General features: G+C 48.8%; 5 protein-coding genes across 5 annotated transcripts; 1 reads left to right on the top strand and 4 right to left on the bottom strand.

Annotated features, from left to right (window-relative positions):
• Positions 1-159: 159 nt before the first annotated feature.
• Positions 160-2,387, bottom strand: HD556DRAFT_1401913 (MFS general substrate transporter). Its single transcript, XM_041303838.1, has 11 exons — positions 2,324-2,387; positions 2,118-2,268; positions 1,805-2,063; positions 1,722-1,731; positions 1,335-1,670; positions 1,149-1,285; positions 1,029-1,100; positions 951-982; positions 825-895; positions 760-773; positions 160-706 (listed from the first exon to the last, which is right to left on the bottom strand). The coding sequence occupies exons 2-11, from the start codon at positions 2,118-2,120 to the stop codon at positions 243-245; spliced, it is 1,398 nt and encodes a 465-aa protein (XP_041155935.1). The 5' UTR covers positions 2,121-2,268; positions 2,324-2,387; the 3' UTR covers positions 160-242.
• A 4,266-nt stretch (positions 2,388-6,653) lies between these two features.
• HD556DRAFT_844561 (uncharacterized protein) lies at positions 6,654-7,719 on the top strand. The gene is made up of 3 exons (XM_041311807.1): positions 6,654-6,884; positions 6,938-7,242; positions 7,299-7,719. Exons 1-3 carry the CDS (start codon positions 6,858-6,860, stop codon positions 7,666-7,668), a joined length of 702 nt encoding a protein of 233 aa, XP_041155936.1. The 5' UTR covers positions 6,654-6,857; the 3' UTR covers positions 7,669-7,719.
• Positions 7,720-8,452: 733 nt separating this feature from the next.
• Positions 8,453-9,451, bottom strand: HD556DRAFT_1447602 (uncharacterized protein; the record flags this gene model as incomplete). Its single annotated transcript, XM_041307303.1, has 4 exons — positions 8,453-8,582; positions 8,637-8,798; positions 8,983-9,034; positions 9,088-9,451. The coding sequence occupies 4 exons, from the start codon at positions 9,449-9,451 to the stop codon at positions 8,453-8,455; spliced, it is 708 nt and encodes a 235-aa protein (XP_041155937.1).
• A 977-nt stretch (positions 9,452-10,428) lies between these two features.
• Positions 10,429-13,469, bottom strand: HD556DRAFT_1401941 (uncharacterized protein). Its single transcript, XM_041303839.1, has 13 exons — positions 13,270-13,469; positions 13,120-13,212; positions 12,817-12,964; positions 12,702-12,760; positions 12,333-12,645; positions 12,047-12,107; positions 11,906-11,999; positions 11,697-11,858; positions 11,493-11,646; positions 11,396-11,445; positions 11,003-11,344; positions 10,798-10,948; positions 10,429-10,745 (listed from the first exon to the last, which is right to left on the bottom strand). Exons 1-13 carry the CDS (start codon positions 13,270-13,272, stop codon positions 10,624-10,626), a joined length of 1,752 nt encoding a protein of 583 aa, XP_041155938.1. The 5' UTR covers positions 13,273-13,469; the 3' UTR covers positions 10,429-10,623.
• On the bottom strand, positions 13,396-15,350 carry HD556DRAFT_844911 (uncharacterized protein). Its single transcript, XM_041311808.1, has 5 exons — positions 14,919-15,350; positions 14,720-14,867; positions 14,223-14,665; positions 13,766-14,166; positions 13,396-13,713 (listed from the first exon to the last, which is right to left on the bottom strand). Exons 1-5 carry the CDS (start codon positions 15,127-15,129, stop codon positions 13,519-13,521), a joined length of 1,398 nt encoding a protein of 465 aa, XP_041155939.1. The 5' UTR covers positions 15,130-15,350; the 3' UTR covers positions 13,396-13,518.
• Between the last annotated feature and the right edge of the window lie 1,114 nt (positions 15,351-16,464).

The raw sequence follows: 16,464 nt of genomic DNA on the forward strand, positions 1-16,464 counted from the left end.
ACCACCGCGCCCACGGCAGTCTGAGTTATACGCGCTAGCGGGAAATCACGCGCACGCTCTGAGGATACATCAGTACAGGAAGAAAGGAAGCGGGTATGTACTGGTCAATAACGTTTAATATGTAACGAGTGATCATGACTCAGATGAGCGGGAATGTCATGCATATAAACTTTGTATTTCAACTCTATGTCATACGCAACTACCGGAAAATTAGCATGATACGCGTTGCTCTACTGTGCTCCTCATTCCCCAGTGGCACTCGCGTGGTCGCCCCAGTCAATACCAAAGCCAAATATTACCCACGCTATGAGGACTATGGTAACCCCGGCCCCGAGCGCTACCCTGCGTGCATACAATGACACAGAACTTGACAAGGGTCCTTTCAACGCTTCATCCTTCTGCCTCGGAGTCAGGTTCTCGTCCCTCGGGCCTTCTTCCGTAACCGTATGTCGACGTAGCTCCCAAAGCCTCTCTACCTCCCTCTCTACATATTTCGGGCGCACCTGCGAGAGCCGCACAGCAGGCAGATAGCACTGTCCCAACGACGTGTGGCAGGCACCCAGGAGCGCACCTGAGATGAGCACGGAGACAAACGCGTACGCGAGCCAGACCGTCACAGCACCCTCGAGGGAGTTGGTGGAGGATAGGTCTTGGATCTTCCCCGTTGCTGTCACGATGATGATTACGGAGCCCTGAATAATCGACTCTGTAATACACAAAGGTGAATATTCTTCCAATTTCAAGGAGAACTATACATACTCTTGATTGCGAAGCTGAAATTTGTGTCAAAAAGGGAAGCACGATAGATTTGTCAAGCGACTCACGCTGTCGCATAGTAATGAGGATCAGGTATGATGCTGCGTATAATCTCTACTTGCGGAGCTGAGGTAATGCTCTGCAAGATAATGTTAAAGTCCTGAAATATTTTAAGGGCATCTCGATACACCCACCCCAGCAAGCGCATAAAATACATATCCACAGACTAGGTCGAGTTTAGTACGCCATCTGCCTGAATAATTCTGACTCACTGAATGTCGGTACTGTTTGCGAAAATCTTAACAGGAGCATGGAGATGAGGAACACACATGCCGAAAGAAACACTGGCCTTGTGATCAGCTCCTGCATTACTCAAATGATATAATGCTCACAAATCGTTACACGACGCCCGTATGCATCAATGAACATGCCCAAGAAAGGGGTAAGTCCAATAGGAAGGATCAAGTAAAAACTCGACACCCATCCGCCAACTACGGCTCCTTTCTGGAGCCTTTGCTGTGCAAATTGCCTGCACAAAATTCAACACTTATCACATGATTGCAACGCCAATAACTCACGTAGATACCGTTATGAACGACGCCATACCAGCGTTTTGGAAGGTTGCAAAAAGAACCACAAACCAGAACGTAAGGGGCATTTGGCGCACAATCGACCAATTAAATATTCCAACTTTGACGCTGCCCGCACTTGGCTCGCCAGACTGTTCGCAGCGATCGACGACCTCGTAAGATAAACGAAGGTATTTGTCGAGGACGAAGACGGAAACAGCGCATAGAAACGAGAAAAAGCCTATGATGGCGCCTGTCCACAGTGGCCAGGAATATGAGCCAAGATTTTGAGACATGACGTTTGCGGTGCTCTGTCCGACATATTGAGCCACATTTGCCATCGACCTGAAAGGTGGACGTGTACATCAGATGTGAAAATGTAATCACAAAACCTACCATATGAAACCTTGAAAAAAAAACATCGGACAAAAATGAGACCAAGCGCTGACAACTACCACTCGACGAGGCACCGCACTCACCTATGGACATTGCGAAACCACTCCCCGGTGCAAAATACGTGGTGAATATTTTGTGCTGTGCGTTGTCGAGGGATCCGCCCCCGATGGCAGCAACGATCTTGCCCACCATGAGGATATGGTAACTATTGAGTCCATCTGTCGTCGCGCCAGCCTCTACTACAGCACCTGCAAGACAAAATGCGGCGAGTATGGCAGACAGCAGTGGGCCTCCAAATTTGTCGATAATGAAGCCCAGGGCGATACAGAGAAATGTGTTTACCTGTCAGACAGTAAGCACATCGGTCCTGCGCCAGGGAAACAAGATTGACCGTACCATATTCGTCACAGATACCTAAGGAGGAGGTACACAAGAACGTTAATCCCGCCATGTTTCTATTGAGTGCATTTCTTACTAGCGTAGCAAATTCTGAATTATTGATCTTGAGTTCTTGTTCTATCGTTGTCTTCAGAGTCGTAACAAGACCCTATGAACATCCAATTAATCCGCATAATCCATAAAAATTAAAATATGATGCCTACGTTAGACCAGTGGTGTCCGACTTGCACTATATATGAGCTACCAGCGAATTTCATAGACGTGAACACTTACATGTGCACATGCATGTTAATGCAATCATCGCTGCTTGCCATCTTACAGGTAGCTTGGGCTTGACGGAGGAGTAAGACGGAACACTGATTGATGACTGGCGTTTATCTTCGCTTTCGCCCTTGGTAGGAACGACAGCGTCGAGGAAATGAATACTGGCCGTGGACATAATAGTGCCAAGATGCAAAAGCTAGAGCTTTAGTCCACTTATGAGCTGGTGTCCACCTCGGAGAATAGAGGTGATCCCTCCAAGATATGGAACTTGGCAGGCTAACTGTGCAAGTTCTGGGAGATGCTCGAGGGAGTTCGAGAGATGCCCCCGGTTTATGTGCAGTATGATACTTGATGTTACGTCCGCAACACTTAAGCCAAATGAGTACTAGTTAAACGTCAATGTCGTTAGTGGAGATGAATCCTACTGCGTTGGGTAGCCCGTGGTGGGGAAGATCCATTGCGATCCAATTCTCTTTGGAACAACTGTAGATATGCTATGACTAGCCTATTAGCACCCCGTAGATATAGGCCGGAGGTACGAGAAAGTGATTTTGGAATGTTTTCAATGTCGTACCCGTTGACGAGCACTGAGCGTTAGCGTTTGTATACTTCTCTTCGCGAAGACTCCTTCGAAGAGCGGCAGCCACTTTCTAGAAATTCCCGTGCTTCCTTACGTCGAAACAGTCCTTGTGGTGCGGTGCCGGTTTGGGCATGAGATGAGAGGAAGGATATGATTGCAGCCTGAGTGCACATAAGAGTGTGTCAACAGTGAACACCGTGCTTGTATACTTCTTTTCGCGGACTCGGAGTGGTGACGGCTTCCTGAAGTTCTCGTGCTTTTCTACATCGAAACTCTTCATATGTGCTGATCTGAGCAAGATGAAATGCGAGAAAGTATAAAATTTTGACGCGTAGAATAGATTTCGCGTGTGCACGCGCGTCGCGTAGTTCAAGAGTTTGAAGTGCCCGCGTTCAAGCGTGCAACTGACCAACGTTATCAGGTTTCGTCACGCCTCCGATGTCACGCTCGTATATACGTGTTTCGAATTCATGGTTATGTTCATCCTTACGAATTGTAATACACCACCGTGATAGCGAAGCCAGTGTTCTAACGTTCTAGCTCTAAGTGCATTTCATCTAATTTATAATTGCACAAATTCAGCGCTCAGCACCAGTGACTATAACACAACGTACATAAAATTTTGGATTCTTATGAACAATTGAATGTTTTTAAGGCCGCTGATTTTCTACAGGACGAAGAACTCAACTACGTAGAACATTCCTGGTCGTGATGTCAACGAGTATTCGTAGCCCTGGAGCAGCTAGTCGATTCAATCCGTATTTCCAAAATACCGATAGTACTACATAGTTGCACAACAAAAGTTATGGTATGTTCCTGCATCACTGAACCGATACATAACAAACACATTCCTCGCGAAAACTCCCGAAGGAGGAAGAAGGAAAAAATTCACAACAACCAGTCCAAGAGTAGTCTGAATCGAGTTTCACAATCCACAAAAGATGTGAGTCACGAAGTGAACTCAAGGACAAACCAGTCCCACCGCAGTCGCGCCTCGTACGCAAGGAGATGGTTGGTCTCATGCTCCGAGGTATTTACCCTCTTGACTTTAAAAAGCATTATTTAATGATGACTCTGGCAGCGATGAGCAAGTGGCAACTAGTCCACAAGATCACGGTTGGTCCACCAATACGCATACGGTGTTCGGCCGTACTGCGCTAGTAATCAAGAACGCGCTTCTTCACAGACGCATGCGCGATAGCGACAACCAAACAACAGGTAAAGGTTTGCCCGATCCCCGCAACGTTTTCAAAGCCATCGTTCTCGCCCTCTTCTGTGGTGAACAGAATCTTGGGGACGATGAGAAACGAAGCTGCTTTTCTGGTACGTCGCGCAGCCAATTACAGCTGGGCTCTGCTGGAGCCGATCGAGGGGGATTAGAATGCTCAGACCTTATCCCGCTCAGGAATTTGGATGCATGGAGCGATCCTGTGTGTGATGAGCATTCGTGGTTTTTGAGCTGGTTGAAGCAAGAAATGATTTTGAGAGTCCGCTTAGTATTTTATTCCTCTCCAAGGGTTACGTGACTTACACTGTCAGTCACGCATTCATGCTCATGAGTCATGACCGTTAAAATCATCCATGAATCATGCAGGCGGACGAGGCCAAATCCTTATTTCATGTGAAGTTTTAGGGGATACGAGTTCCTCGACAGCCTACTGTGCTAACGAGGGTTAATAGTGTGTGCTTTTCTCGCTTCCTTTCATAAATTGCCATCGTACAACGTGTATGCGAACTTGATAGGGAACGTTGGTTTTCAGTGATGACCAATCTATTCACCCACCAAATTGCTCTAAGATCATCTGTTCAAGTACCTCATCCGGGATAGGAAGTCAGAGCTGCTTTTCAGCAATCGCAAGGTTGAGCCATAGCCGCTCTCTCCATGTTTTGAACCGATGCTTGTCATAAAGTTAAGCAGGAGTTGCAATAGACGGTGTGCATTGTGATCACACGGCGGTGACATACTGCCGGAGATCTTTGAAGATTTTAGACGCAGCCGCCACGGCTCCTCGACAGAATTCATGTACGTGCCTATAATGTTAATGAATCAGCATAATACGAATATCAAGCTGTGGCGTCTTTCTCTTTTTTTCCACGCTGTTGAGTATTGTCGCTGTTGTATCTTAGTACACTGCTTTTTTCGTAGGCTCTCTGTTCTGTTCTTCTATGTGCATTGGCTTATCCTTTCCTACAGTATGCGATGTTCGTCTGCAAATACACGTGCCGCATCGCTCGTGTGCTTGACGAACGTTGTTGTCCACCTCAGGCGGTTGCTCATACCCCATTTACTATGATGCACTTTATTACCCTGAATTTCATCTGTCGTGCTTCGAATCCCCTGAAGACTTATGTTCTGGGCTTTCGTGAGCGCCGAGGCCGTTGTTTGTTCGTAGACTTACTGTTTGCAGATTGTGTGTAGTTTGACGGCAAATCGATTGTGGTGACTCACAACAAGGTGTCCATGTTATCGTCTCTTCTTGTCTTTTAGACATCAAATTATATTGGTTGGCTTCTGACCAATGTTATGATGTATAGGGGTCTGTTATTTCATTTCCTTGCTCGTTTCCGGCACAGTTCCACTATGATCGCAAACCATTTGAGCGCTTTGATGGCCCCCTTCCGGCTCTCTGCGTTGGCTTTCTCACCTGTAGTACTGCCCAGCACAAGGCCGTCTTATTGTCTGTCCTCGTTCTGGATCAGTGTTTTGCATTTAGGAACGCCTTTTGTTTCTGCAGTCAGCCGGCTCTCAAATCATCAGTCCTTTCCAAAATGAAGACAAGATAACGGCGGAAGAAAAGGGGCTTGCTGTACATGTACAGTTCCGAAACCACATGACGGTCAGTTCCTCATGAATTTGTAGAGCTGCGGACAGAACCCTCCTAGGCGAATCTAGAACCTGGACTTAAAGAGGTCCAGGAACTCGCGAGGGCTTCGGAGGGTAGCCTACCTATCAGGTCTAGGCTGTAGTTGATGGAGTTGCAGAGTTTGAATGTATAATGGTGTCATCTTGCGACACTGGTGTACACATGTGCTGGGCAACGAAACACAGTGTACGAAGTCCGGGCTTAGTCTGAGTAGATGAAGGTAAGTCGTCACTCTCTTACATTTTTGGTCTCAGCAAAGTCTTTAGTACTACAGTAAGGTCCCTAAGCTAGCGGAGAGGGTGTCTGTCTGTCTAGGCCTGGGGCGGGTAGGGCGCAGAACATGCAGATCCATTGTCCCAGATCTTCTGTCACTTAGGTTTCATGACGGCTCTATGCAAGAAGATGTGGGACATCCCGGGCCACCATCAGCCCATCTTCCTGGTCATGAGTCGCCCTTCTTTGGTACTCGTATCTCCCACTTTAGAAGGAACACAGGCTCAGTCTGAGCGATGTGTAGATGAAAGTCAGTCGTAACCCTTGTCAATCACTTACAGCTTTAATATATGTCTTCGAAGGTCTCGCACACGCTTCGACAATATCATGTTGCCTGTCCCTTTTGCGGAAAGATAGACATGCCACCACTAACAAGTCACGATGGTGATACTAAGGACATCTAGTCCAGGGGGATCGAGGCTATATCGAATTCCGGTTGTTATTTTTACACACCTGTCGGACGAGGTTGCTGACTTTGTGCATCTTCGAAGCTTCAGGTTCCGAGAAATGCAGCCTGCCGGAATGTCCAGCTGGGCGCGACGTTACGGTCAAATCGTCATATTTTCCATCGGGTCCTCGCTCGGATCGGCAGTATTTCTTTATCCACCCCTTTTGATTTTCAAATCACAGTTGGTCGAGATGTTATGATCAACCCGACCAAACAACTTACACTCTCTATATAATGTACAGTGTTCGAACGACTCATTTCAATCCAACCACAGCTAACAAATCATCTCTCCTGTTGAATATACAATCATGGTTTTCTACGCATATGTGAAACAGGTACCAAAATCCATTCTTCGTTGTCTGCGATGTCGTGCTAAATCGCTGTTCAGATCACGGACAACGTGACCTATCGATACACGATTACCTTTGCTAGTCGCGAAGTTGCGGACGAGTGGTGGCGTGCCGTGTCCACTTCCGCCGTCACTAGTTTCGTTACCAGTGTTCAGCGTGTCAACGCCCAGTTCTACACTCATAACGTGAACGTGGCAAACGCCGCCAACTCCCTCACCACGACTGGGGTTGCGACTGATTTCCTCGGCAAGGTGTTTTTCACCTTGGAGAATGACTTGGGTGGTCGCGGCTTGAGCATCATCCCACGGCTCGAATATTGCGCGGACAACATCAGCGGAAACTCGTAAGTCAGTTCCTTGCAAGATGCTCTGCATTTTTCTGATAGCGGTCCTACCAAAGATTTTTCATTCGTTCTAAAGTCTCTCCTTACGAGTATTGGTACCATCCCCCATCGTCTAACGCGACGAACGCGGTCTATGTTTCGCGCACCGAACGCTCTCGCTTCACCGTTAGTCGCACCGCCAGCGGTACTGCAGGGACCGTCATAATTGGCTCTGACAATGTCGTTATCACGTTGACCACCGTTGATCTGTCCGTTAACGTCAATGGCACCACTGGCCAGGTGATCCTCTCACTTGCTCCCCTGTCGGGGTTGACTTTTAGTACCCTTTTGACCAACTTCACCGTTGGGCCTTCCTTGTCTGTGGATGGTGATACCGTGAAGAAGCTCCTCTACACGGAGCATGGGGAACAGTGGGAACTCGCTTGAATGGCTATCATTTGATCCAAAGTTGTCTTGTACTGGTACTGCTATAGTCTCCCCGTTATGCATTTATGAAGGAAGGAATTGGTTCTCGTACTGTTGGTAACGCTAGGAAGCAATCACATTTTTTGTTGAACGCCTGCCATCACGTATGACTTTGAGATACATGAATCCTTTTAGCATCAACAGGCCTCTCCACCAACCTACGACAACAGTGTTTAGAGTTACCTCTTTCACTAACAGCCGGATGATTGATGAGTGCATCGATGAGTGTGGATCATTACGTACTATTATGATTGCTTTGATCGACGTGCCCAGCTCGACGTTGAAACGTTGATGGGTCAATCAAACTTCTGGTTGGGATTGTCTGAAACAAGCAAGAATCATGTCGTGTCGGCGAGGCCAGGTCCTACTCATAGCGTACCGTGACTGGTACTAGAAACACGACCTTAGTTTCGTCATGTGTCGTTCAACAAAGGTCCCACGTGTTAGTAGGTGGGCGCTCGCACCTGGCCAGTAGCTGCACTCGGGTACATACCATCCATTGCCATACGTGTGGCTCGACGTAGTTGGCTCCTGCGACATAGCACGAAACCATCTCGTCCATGGAGGTGAAGGACGGGTGGCCAGAATCGAAGCCACTAGCACGGAAAGCATAGAAGGGACGCTCATTCTGAAAGTATTTGGCAAGGTTGACGAAAATGAGGACCTTACGACACCAGGGTGAACGAAGAATATCAGCGTTTTATATCCGGTCACTGAAAGGGGAACGATATGGGGGTCGTACTCCTCATCTGAGTGTCCTTCGAGTGTGTGTGGAATCGACGTAGTGGGCCAGGCTCGAGAGAACGAGGTGCTTCAGGATTTGGATGGCAGGGATGTCAGGCAAGTCGAACTGTTTCTCTCCTTCACACTTGAGCCTGGAGATTATGTGTTAGTGAAGGTGGCTTGAAAGCCAAAACGGATATACCTACCAGGTAGCATCGAGAGAAGTACCGCCGATCTCGAAGAAGTTGTCGCTCATCGACACCTCGCTTTCTACCAGGTTGAAGGTGCTGGCATATATCTTAACAAATACTTTTTCCGTCTCAATGGACGGGACGACGAAAAAGACGCTGCGTGCTTCGCAAGTTGGCCTTGCTTAAATCAAATCCGATCCCTGAATGTCGAGATCGATTTCAACATAAAGTTTGGATGATCAGTGTGTTTTACAATTCAGGACTTTGGGTTCAGAAGTCAGGCCGTAGTTTTTCCCCTGGCCACGGCATGCAGCAAGGATGATCCGGTGCGTGTGCCTTCGAGAACCCAGTTGACCCTGACGTCAGGAACAGGATAGCATCGTCTGGCTTAGCCTCATGAGCAACCCAGTCAGCTGCAACAGTAAACCTGATGATTTTAATTCAGAGAGTAGGTAAACCTCCGGACCAGAGATGGAGGTGATCTGCTCAGCTCCAAGCTCACTAGCGAGCCAAGTTGCAGACCCAAACAATTTTGTGATATACATGACGTGGCCCTTCTCAAGTACGGGCTGCAAGCAGGGCAGATAGCCAGACAGTAGGCACGCCCAGACAGCAGCCATATTATCTTCGTCCTCCGTCAGGTGTACCACGATAATTGAGCCTGTGGGTTTGCCCCACTCGAGCATGGCCCGTGCAAGGTTGCGAATATATTGGTTGAACATGCTGAAGGTCTTCGCCTGAATGGAGGAATCGTGTGCCGAGGAGTTTATGAAACCAAGCTCGTGTAACGGATACCAATCGGCAGCGCGATGGCGTCGTGGAGAGAGCATGGGGTACGGTAACAAAGTCGGTAGTAGCAGCAGGCAGAGGAGACTACAGGTTCCATAAGTTGTGTCTCTAGCCAAAGTAATATTACGAAGGTTAAAAAAGGTGTCTAGGAAGTTGAGTATTTGCCTACATTCTTATACACTGAAGTCAAAACACTGTAAAGTGAAACATACCACACTACTTTGTAAGGGAAGCGAAAATCTCAATAGAGAGTAAACTGGTGTGCGGACTTTCGACTCGACGGTTTGACTCCACGTTGGTGCGATAGTGGCATGCTAGCGGTCTATCTTGGCTAATCACCTAGCGGCCACGTCAACTTTTTGCTTTTAAAGTTGGTTTCAGGCATGGTTGAAAATGTCGAGGGCATTATGAGAGAACGGTTGACTACATCGAGTGAGAAACCAGCAACTGGCGGAGAGATACTGACAATATATTGTGTACTGGCGCTCGTCCATTCGGCTTGGGGCAAACGGCCGAACCAACCTCGCGGTGAGCCGACAGAATTTGATAGGATTCAGTTAGGATAGCGTAACCAGTACCGTTCGGCTTCGGGCAAACGGCCGAACCAGCCTCGCGGTGAGCACAAGACGACATAATTTGGTAGGGTACAGTGTAACCGGGATGCCCAGAGGGCCATGGCGAATCATGTTGCCGATGCTATCTGGAAGTTGGTTGATTAAGTAAGCGCACGCGGGTGGACGACACTCCAAGGGGTCATCATAAGATTATACGTTGTGGAAATGTTGTGGATGTCGTCGTCGTCGGCGAAAGCATGTGTAAATATTAGGTGGCCGTGTTGGGCAAACTACGAGGGCCGAGTACCGACGTAGCTATACTACGTACGGTACACCCGTCGGACCCTTTCAAATTTCGACTTTTGGGAGCTGCAAATTCAGCGGCAACCTGCATTGTTGACTGTTGTTGACGTGATTTACCTTTCAGACTTTGTGTACCATTTATATTCCGATCCGGTGGACAGTAAAAACAATTCAAGCCCACAGGTCTTGTTAAACAGTGATTCATTGCAAGCATACGCACATTCAACTTTACGATTAGTTAAAGACAAATCAACCTTGGAAGAGACAAAAAATTCAACGATGATTCACAATATTTTTATCGACCTGAACGCGGTCAAATGTCAAGAGAACAGAAAGGTGGCACGGGTACAAATAGATCATTCCGCCTGCATGGGCATCACCTGGCCGCCCTTGGCTGCAGTCGGTGTAAATGTATGCCATCTGTCGTTGAACCGCACGTCGAGAGGGCGTCCACCATACATGTACTGCTGGAATTTTGCTGCAAGGAGACGTTAGCGTGCCCTAAAGAAAGTAAAATGAAAGTTGCTCACAAATAGCCGTCTGCGCCTCTGGAACCTGAGCAAACTGGACTACACCGCATCCCTTGGATCTAGCGCCATCGAAGAGGATTTCAGCGAGTTCAACTTGCCCAGTAGTCTCGAACAACTCGACGAGATCTTCATTTGCAGTAGACCAGGGGAGCTAAAATGCACATAAATAATCTTGTCGACAGAAAACAATGTCAGAATTGCTCACATTGCGAACCATGATTTGCTGACTAGGCTCCGCATCATATCCACCACTGGCGCCACCACCACCCGCCACACCATAGCCACTGCTCCCGTAGCCGCTACTGTAGCCGTCCATTCTCAGGTCACCGTGAGCAGCAGGCTGGTCAGGACCAGAGTAGTCTGCGTACAAGTCCTGATTCGAGAAATCGCGAGCAGGACCAGAGGGCGCAAACCCGCCGCGGTAGCTGCCTCGGAAACTACCCCTGAGGCCACCACGCAGACCACGACCACCATAGCCGCCACCGCCGCCGCCTCGGAAAGGGCTACCACGGAACGAGCCTGGGCCAGAAAGACCCGCATAGCGGTCCTAACAGATGATCAGCATTGTATCGGAGAAAGAGCATCACCTCCAACTTACCTCCCGAACCTCCAGTGTCCGGCCATACCAGTCAAAGCCGTGGTACATACCTGCATGACGAGTTAGTCGACATCTACAACAATGTGAATACACGTACCGATGGCTTGCTTAGCATCAGCTGCAGTCTCAAACACTACAGTTCCGGAGCCCTTGGGACGCCCGTCCGCACCAATGTTAATATCAGCCCGAATAATATTACCAGCCGAACGGAATAGATCCTTCAGGTCCTGCCAACCAGCCTGATACGGTAACTTTGTGGATGATTCAGCACGGATAACAGACGATAGAGGGACAAACCCACATTACCAACATACAGCTGATTACCGGGGTTGTTGTGAGTTCCAAAATAATTATGATGGGGCGGACGTGGAGGTGGCTGCGCATGCAAACCTTGTCCTGCCATCGCCATTCCAATCTTGCCTGGGACAGGCGTAGCGCCGAAGCGCGACTCGTTCTCTCGGTCCTGTCTTGTAGTGTGAGTATAGCACCAACCAGACAAGGGAGTCGTACCTCGCGAATGAATACAGGGCGCCCAAGCATGGCCACCTCTGAGAGTTCGCGGATGGCGCGTTGCGCATCCTCAGGCGAAGCAAATTCGACAATGCTGGTGACAAGTCAGTTATGATTATGGATGTCGTGTGAGCCACTTACCCGCAGCCTTTGGACACTCCCGTTGGCGTGACGAGTACTTCGGCGAATAGAACCTCACCAGCTATCAATCCCCAAAAGAAAACTCCCATCAATATCCTCTCAATCCAACCATCCATCAATCGAAAAGCCAAGGAAATAAACCGGCCAGGGCACCACACCACTCTCCCTCATCAGCTCACACTCGCCAGCACCAGCTGCCTTCTGAGCCTCAGCAGAACGGGTTTACAAAGTGGCCACACCCCGCCCCTCTCCCCAATCAAAGAAAAATCTAAATTCCCCAACCCACCTCCCCTCATGAATTCCATTAGGTCACGGTACTTGACGTCGTAACTGAGATTGCCGACATAGACTCGGTTTTCTCTCTTGCTGATCTTGGCAAATTCAACGGCTTCTTCATGAGTTGCGTTCATGGGCCCACCAAGGGAACGAGGGAACGGATCAGCTGGCTTGCGGTCACCGCGGTCACGACTGCGGGAGTGCGAGGGCGTCCGACTACGACTGCGAGAGCGCGAACGGCGTGAATGCCTGCGGTCACGAGGCGAAGCTGAACGACGCCTTGGAGACCGGGAACGTGTTCTACTGCGCGAACGCTTCCGGCGCTAGAATAACCAAATGTCAGGATTGATTGTAAAACAAGTGGTAGCAGGTAACTCACATCTCCATTCCGTCTGTCGTCTGGTTCCCAGTGGTCAGTCCGACTCCTACCGCCCCGACCTGACGACATGTGAAAAATAATGAATTTTTGCATGACGCCAGGTAATACTACACACCCGTGTCCCTCCTGTCACGATCACGGTCCCTGTCGCGGTCTCTCCTATCACGATCCCGTTCACGTTCTCTGTCGCGCTCCCTTTCACGGTCCTTGTCGCGGTCGAACTCGCGGTCTCTCTCTCTGTCACGCTTGTCGTCGATCTCGTCCTTATTTTTCATGTCAACGTCCATTTTTGCGGTGTCAGAGAAAGCAGATATGAAGTAGGAAAGGAAGAGAAAGAGGAAGGGAAAAGACGGAACCAAGTAAAAAAAAGGAGATGAAGAGGAGGTTATAATTTGTCGTTGCCGATCAGCTGACTCACGGCGGTCCATGAATCGGAGATCGAATAACGACTTTGCCACAATATGGCTTGGTAAGCCACGCTCCGTAAGAGAACTTGGTGCTTTAAGTGCATCTGCAAATATATTCAGGTCTGCAGCACGGTGCTGAAATTCGCCACTCAAGTACTCACCATAGGCCCTGTGTGAAGATCTTGGCTTTACAACACCTCCCTTGCGTTCACGGTCAACAAGCGTTGACCTCTACTGGGAGGCAAATTCTGCAGAACCAAGGTCAACTGATGCGCACTTTACTTTTTTACATTCTGCAGATATCATATAATATTAGGATATTTTTTCTACACTTGCACATTACATCGTTTTTTTCGTCGAGCTGTGTTTTGTCACTTTTATATAACGTGATGTTTGTAGAGCCATATTTCTCACTCTGGTCTCAAGCTTGCTTCGGAGGACACATGGTCATCTGCCCTCATAACGACCACAAACGCAGTCATAAGGGCAGAGAACGCAAGCATCAAGGAGCATGCGCTCAACACGGTGTCCCTAGCACTCGACACCCCGGTCATCAGGGAGACGACAACAAACACGTTCAAGGGGACACGGAACAGGGAACTCAGCTACAGCATTCGGGTCAGCGCCTGCTTTTTACAATAAGGAGAGGCGACGTACTGTTGCTCGGTGCTCGTTTGAAATTAAAGTTCCCCTCAACATCCCTTGCACAGGATAATACATCCCCACGCACGCTTCGAATGCGCAGAACGCCCAGAACCTGACGCGCTCACTGTCGCTTCTTATGCTTGTTGCTAGTGCGAGGGCAGCAAATGCACAAACTAAGCTACTGAGCTTTGCGTGGACCGTCAGACCGCCGGATTGAGTGGTGACAACACTGTAGAGGAGGGATCCGAGCATCATAGATATCATGAATGAGGAGAAGATGTAGCCCAGCGGTAGTGCAATGGTGGGAAACGTCGGCGAAGCTTCTTGAAGAGATGGTACCCAGAGGAAGACAAAGAGGTACATAGAACCCTCGAAGCAAGTTTGGGTCAGGCCAATGACGAGTAGCATAGGATCTAAAATCACATTCACGACCTGAATATCATAAAAACAGGAAATGAGCCGGACTCACCATCTCTGACAATGCGCCATGCCTGCCCCAGTCTTTTCAGCTGAAATAAATCCTTGCCAGTTGTTCCGCCACCACCAAAGTTCTCTCCCCAACTTGCACGGATCACAAAGTATGCTAATAGCAACAAGACTCCGCTGGCAACGAAAGGAGATGTGAATGAACCTGTCAAGGTGACAAGCTGATTGCTTGCAACGCCTGCGCCTGTTGCAACAAAGCCATTCACGAGCGTGGCGCGTCCGAATATTGTGGAAAGATCCGTTGATGGGAGGGCTAGGGCTCCAGCAGAGCTCACCAGCCAGGACTCAAACGCAGAGTAGAGGATTGATGTTGAGATACCTCCGCATACACGTCCAAGGAGAAGAATGGGCAAGTACGGAATGGTTATGCAACAGCAGGTGAATATATATGTCAGGCAAAAGGCAAGACAGAGTTTTTTGCGTCCACTACAGTACTAGTCAAACAATTTTATAGCAGTAAAGAGGGCATATGTGACGTACTGTTGATCCGCCCAGACACCCACCAAGGGTGCAGTGAGCCCCGCGGACATAAACCCTGTGACAAAAAGGACTGCGACCATCCGTTCCGGGAGACCATACTGTTCTCGGTATAAAGAGTACACATATGGTCCCTGGAGCCAATCAGCACCTAGATAAATTGATGACCACGTAATTCCTATGAGCAGAGGATGATCCATACCCATTACGATTGCATAGACAATGAGATACTGCCTTGTCAATGTAGCTAGAAAGTTGTTTGATGTCGTCGGTTCTCCATCTTCCAGGCGCTCGGCAGTGTGGAGGTCTTTCTCCTTGAACTCTTTCCGTCGCGAGACTTGGCGCTCGAGCAGGAGGAAGATGAAACACAGGGAGACAAGGATAATCAGTTGGAATTCATAGAATCCAACCATGCCAGGCGGGCCCTCAAACGACGAAAGTTGGACTTTGCGGGTCCACTAAAGGCTGGAATAGATAGAATAATGTGAATGTGAGGAACGAGAACTCTGTTAAAGACAGCAGGGAAAGGAATGTTGTGTGTGTGAGATACTTGCTCTCCTCAGATAGATTCACGGGTAAATGTGCACCACGTCGGCATCCTCCAGCACAACAAGCACAGCTAAACAGACATAGCTCATGGTACAGCAATTGCAAGCGACTAACAAGTTTGTATAAGGAATGTCAGTACTAGGAGAGACTGAATTGTACTAGCAGTCGGTTCCAAGTTGCTGCAGCCTGCGAAGTAATTTGGTGATGTGGAACTGCCTCGGGCGACGGGTAATACTCGGTGAGCTTCCAGCTTAACGGAGGATAAGCGATGTCCCTGGGAGCTAGAGCGTAGTTTTGGCATAGATAATGCATGCAGCGAATCTGGCCGACTCAGGAACCCACCCATCCTCTAGTACTGGTCGCTCGGGGCTGCAACTTTGCCAAGCACTCGCCCACCCAGGCCGCACTCTGCAAGTACTCTCGGTACTACGCCTTCAAGCTCCCTGCACCCTCTTATCTCACGCACCGGCTCTTTCGTCGTCTTGCGCCATTAATAGCAAATCGTGCTCATCTTCTCTCAACGCTCCCCCGCACTGCTTCCCACCCATCTTCGTGCCGCCGGGGTCAACAACCTCCAACATTCTGCCATGTACCCTCGAAGTATTATTAAACTCGAGCTTGCTTCCTTGGGGGCCGGTCCTAACAACAATCACAATCTTTCACGGTGGTTCATTGCGCGTGACTGGCATAGTCTGTACTTGATGCATACTTGGCATTAGCACCCTTCCTTATGTAAAGTCTATCTGCGATCAAGGCCTGGTTCCTTCGTTCTAGACTGGCTTGGCTGGATTTTGATCCTAGGCACAAGAATACCGCAAGTGGGATAGTACGGTGCCGTCCTTATCTACTGATTTGGCTAATATGCCGGATACCGTATCATTACTACCCTAGATTGTTAGACAAGGGTGCCTTCATTCTGGACCTTCTCTTGTTGTACTCTGGGCCCCGTTTATGAAGAACCCCGATCAATACGGCTGCCGTATCTTATATCAGTCACCGGCAGCCTGATCACTGATATAGATATCCAACTACACCTATCTGATCGTCATCGCCAACGAATTGAATAGCATGGCGATGTTCTTCAAGTTCGCCTCATTCCCTGGATCATACCTGGAGATAGGAGCGAATTGCGTTTGAAATCTCTTGTCATTTACGTCCTGTGTGAGCACAGGTTCCGAGCATCATCCGCTGATCCCTGA

This window comes from Suillus plorans (genome assembly GCF_016647745.1).
Source record: "Suillus plorans strain S12 chromosome Unknown HD556scaffold_65, whole genome shotgun sequence".
Lineage (NCBI taxonomy): Eukaryota > Fungi > Basidiomycota > Agaricomycetes > Boletales > Suillaceae > Suillus > Suillus plorans.

Bases quoted from the DNA above. Each gene is read 5' to 3' on its own strand.
- HD556DRAFT_844911 (XM_041311808.1), bottom strand. From the start codon at position 15,129: ATGGTTGGATTCTATGAATTCCAACTGATTATCCTTGTCTCCCTGTGT. The intron at 14,868-14,918 runs GTATGGATCATC...CAATTTATCTAG, and splicing joins TGTCTATGCAATCGTAATGG to GTGCTGATTGGCTCCAGGGA. The intron at 13,714-13,765 runs GTACGTCGCCTC...CGAATGCTGTAG, and splicing joins CAAACGAGCACCGAGCAACA to CTGAGTTCCCTGTTCCGTGT.
- HD556DRAFT_1401913 (XM_041303838.1), bottom strand. The intron at 1,286-1,334 runs GTGAGTTATTGG...AATTTTGTGCAG, and splicing joins TCGTTCATAACGGTATCTAC to GCAATTTGCACAGCAAAGGC. The intron at 1,101-1,148 runs GTGAGCATTATA...TCACAAGGCCAG, and splicing joins CGGGCGTCGTGTAACGATTT to TGTTTCTTTCGGCATGTGTG.
- HD556DRAFT_844561 (XM_041311807.1), top strand. From the start codon at position 6,858: ATGGTTTTCTACGCATATGTGAAACAG. The intron at 6,885-6,937 runs GTACCAAAATCC...ATCGCTGTTCAG, and splicing joins TCTACGCATATGTGAAACAG to ATCACGGACAACGTGACCTA. The intron at 7,243-7,298 runs GTAAGTCAGTTC...GTCCTACCAAAG, and splicing joins GACAACATCAGCGGAAACTC to ATTTTTCATTCGTTCTAAAG.
- HD556DRAFT_1401941 (XM_041303839.1), bottom strand. The intron at 12,965-13,119 runs GTGAGTCAGCTG...ATGAAAAATAAG, and splicing joins TCTCCGATTCATGGACCGCC to GACGAGATCGACGACAAGCG. The intron at 12,761-12,816 runs GTGTGTAGTATT...ACATGTCGTCAG, and splicing joins TCGTGACAGGAGGGACACGG to GTCGGGGCGGTAGGAGTCGG.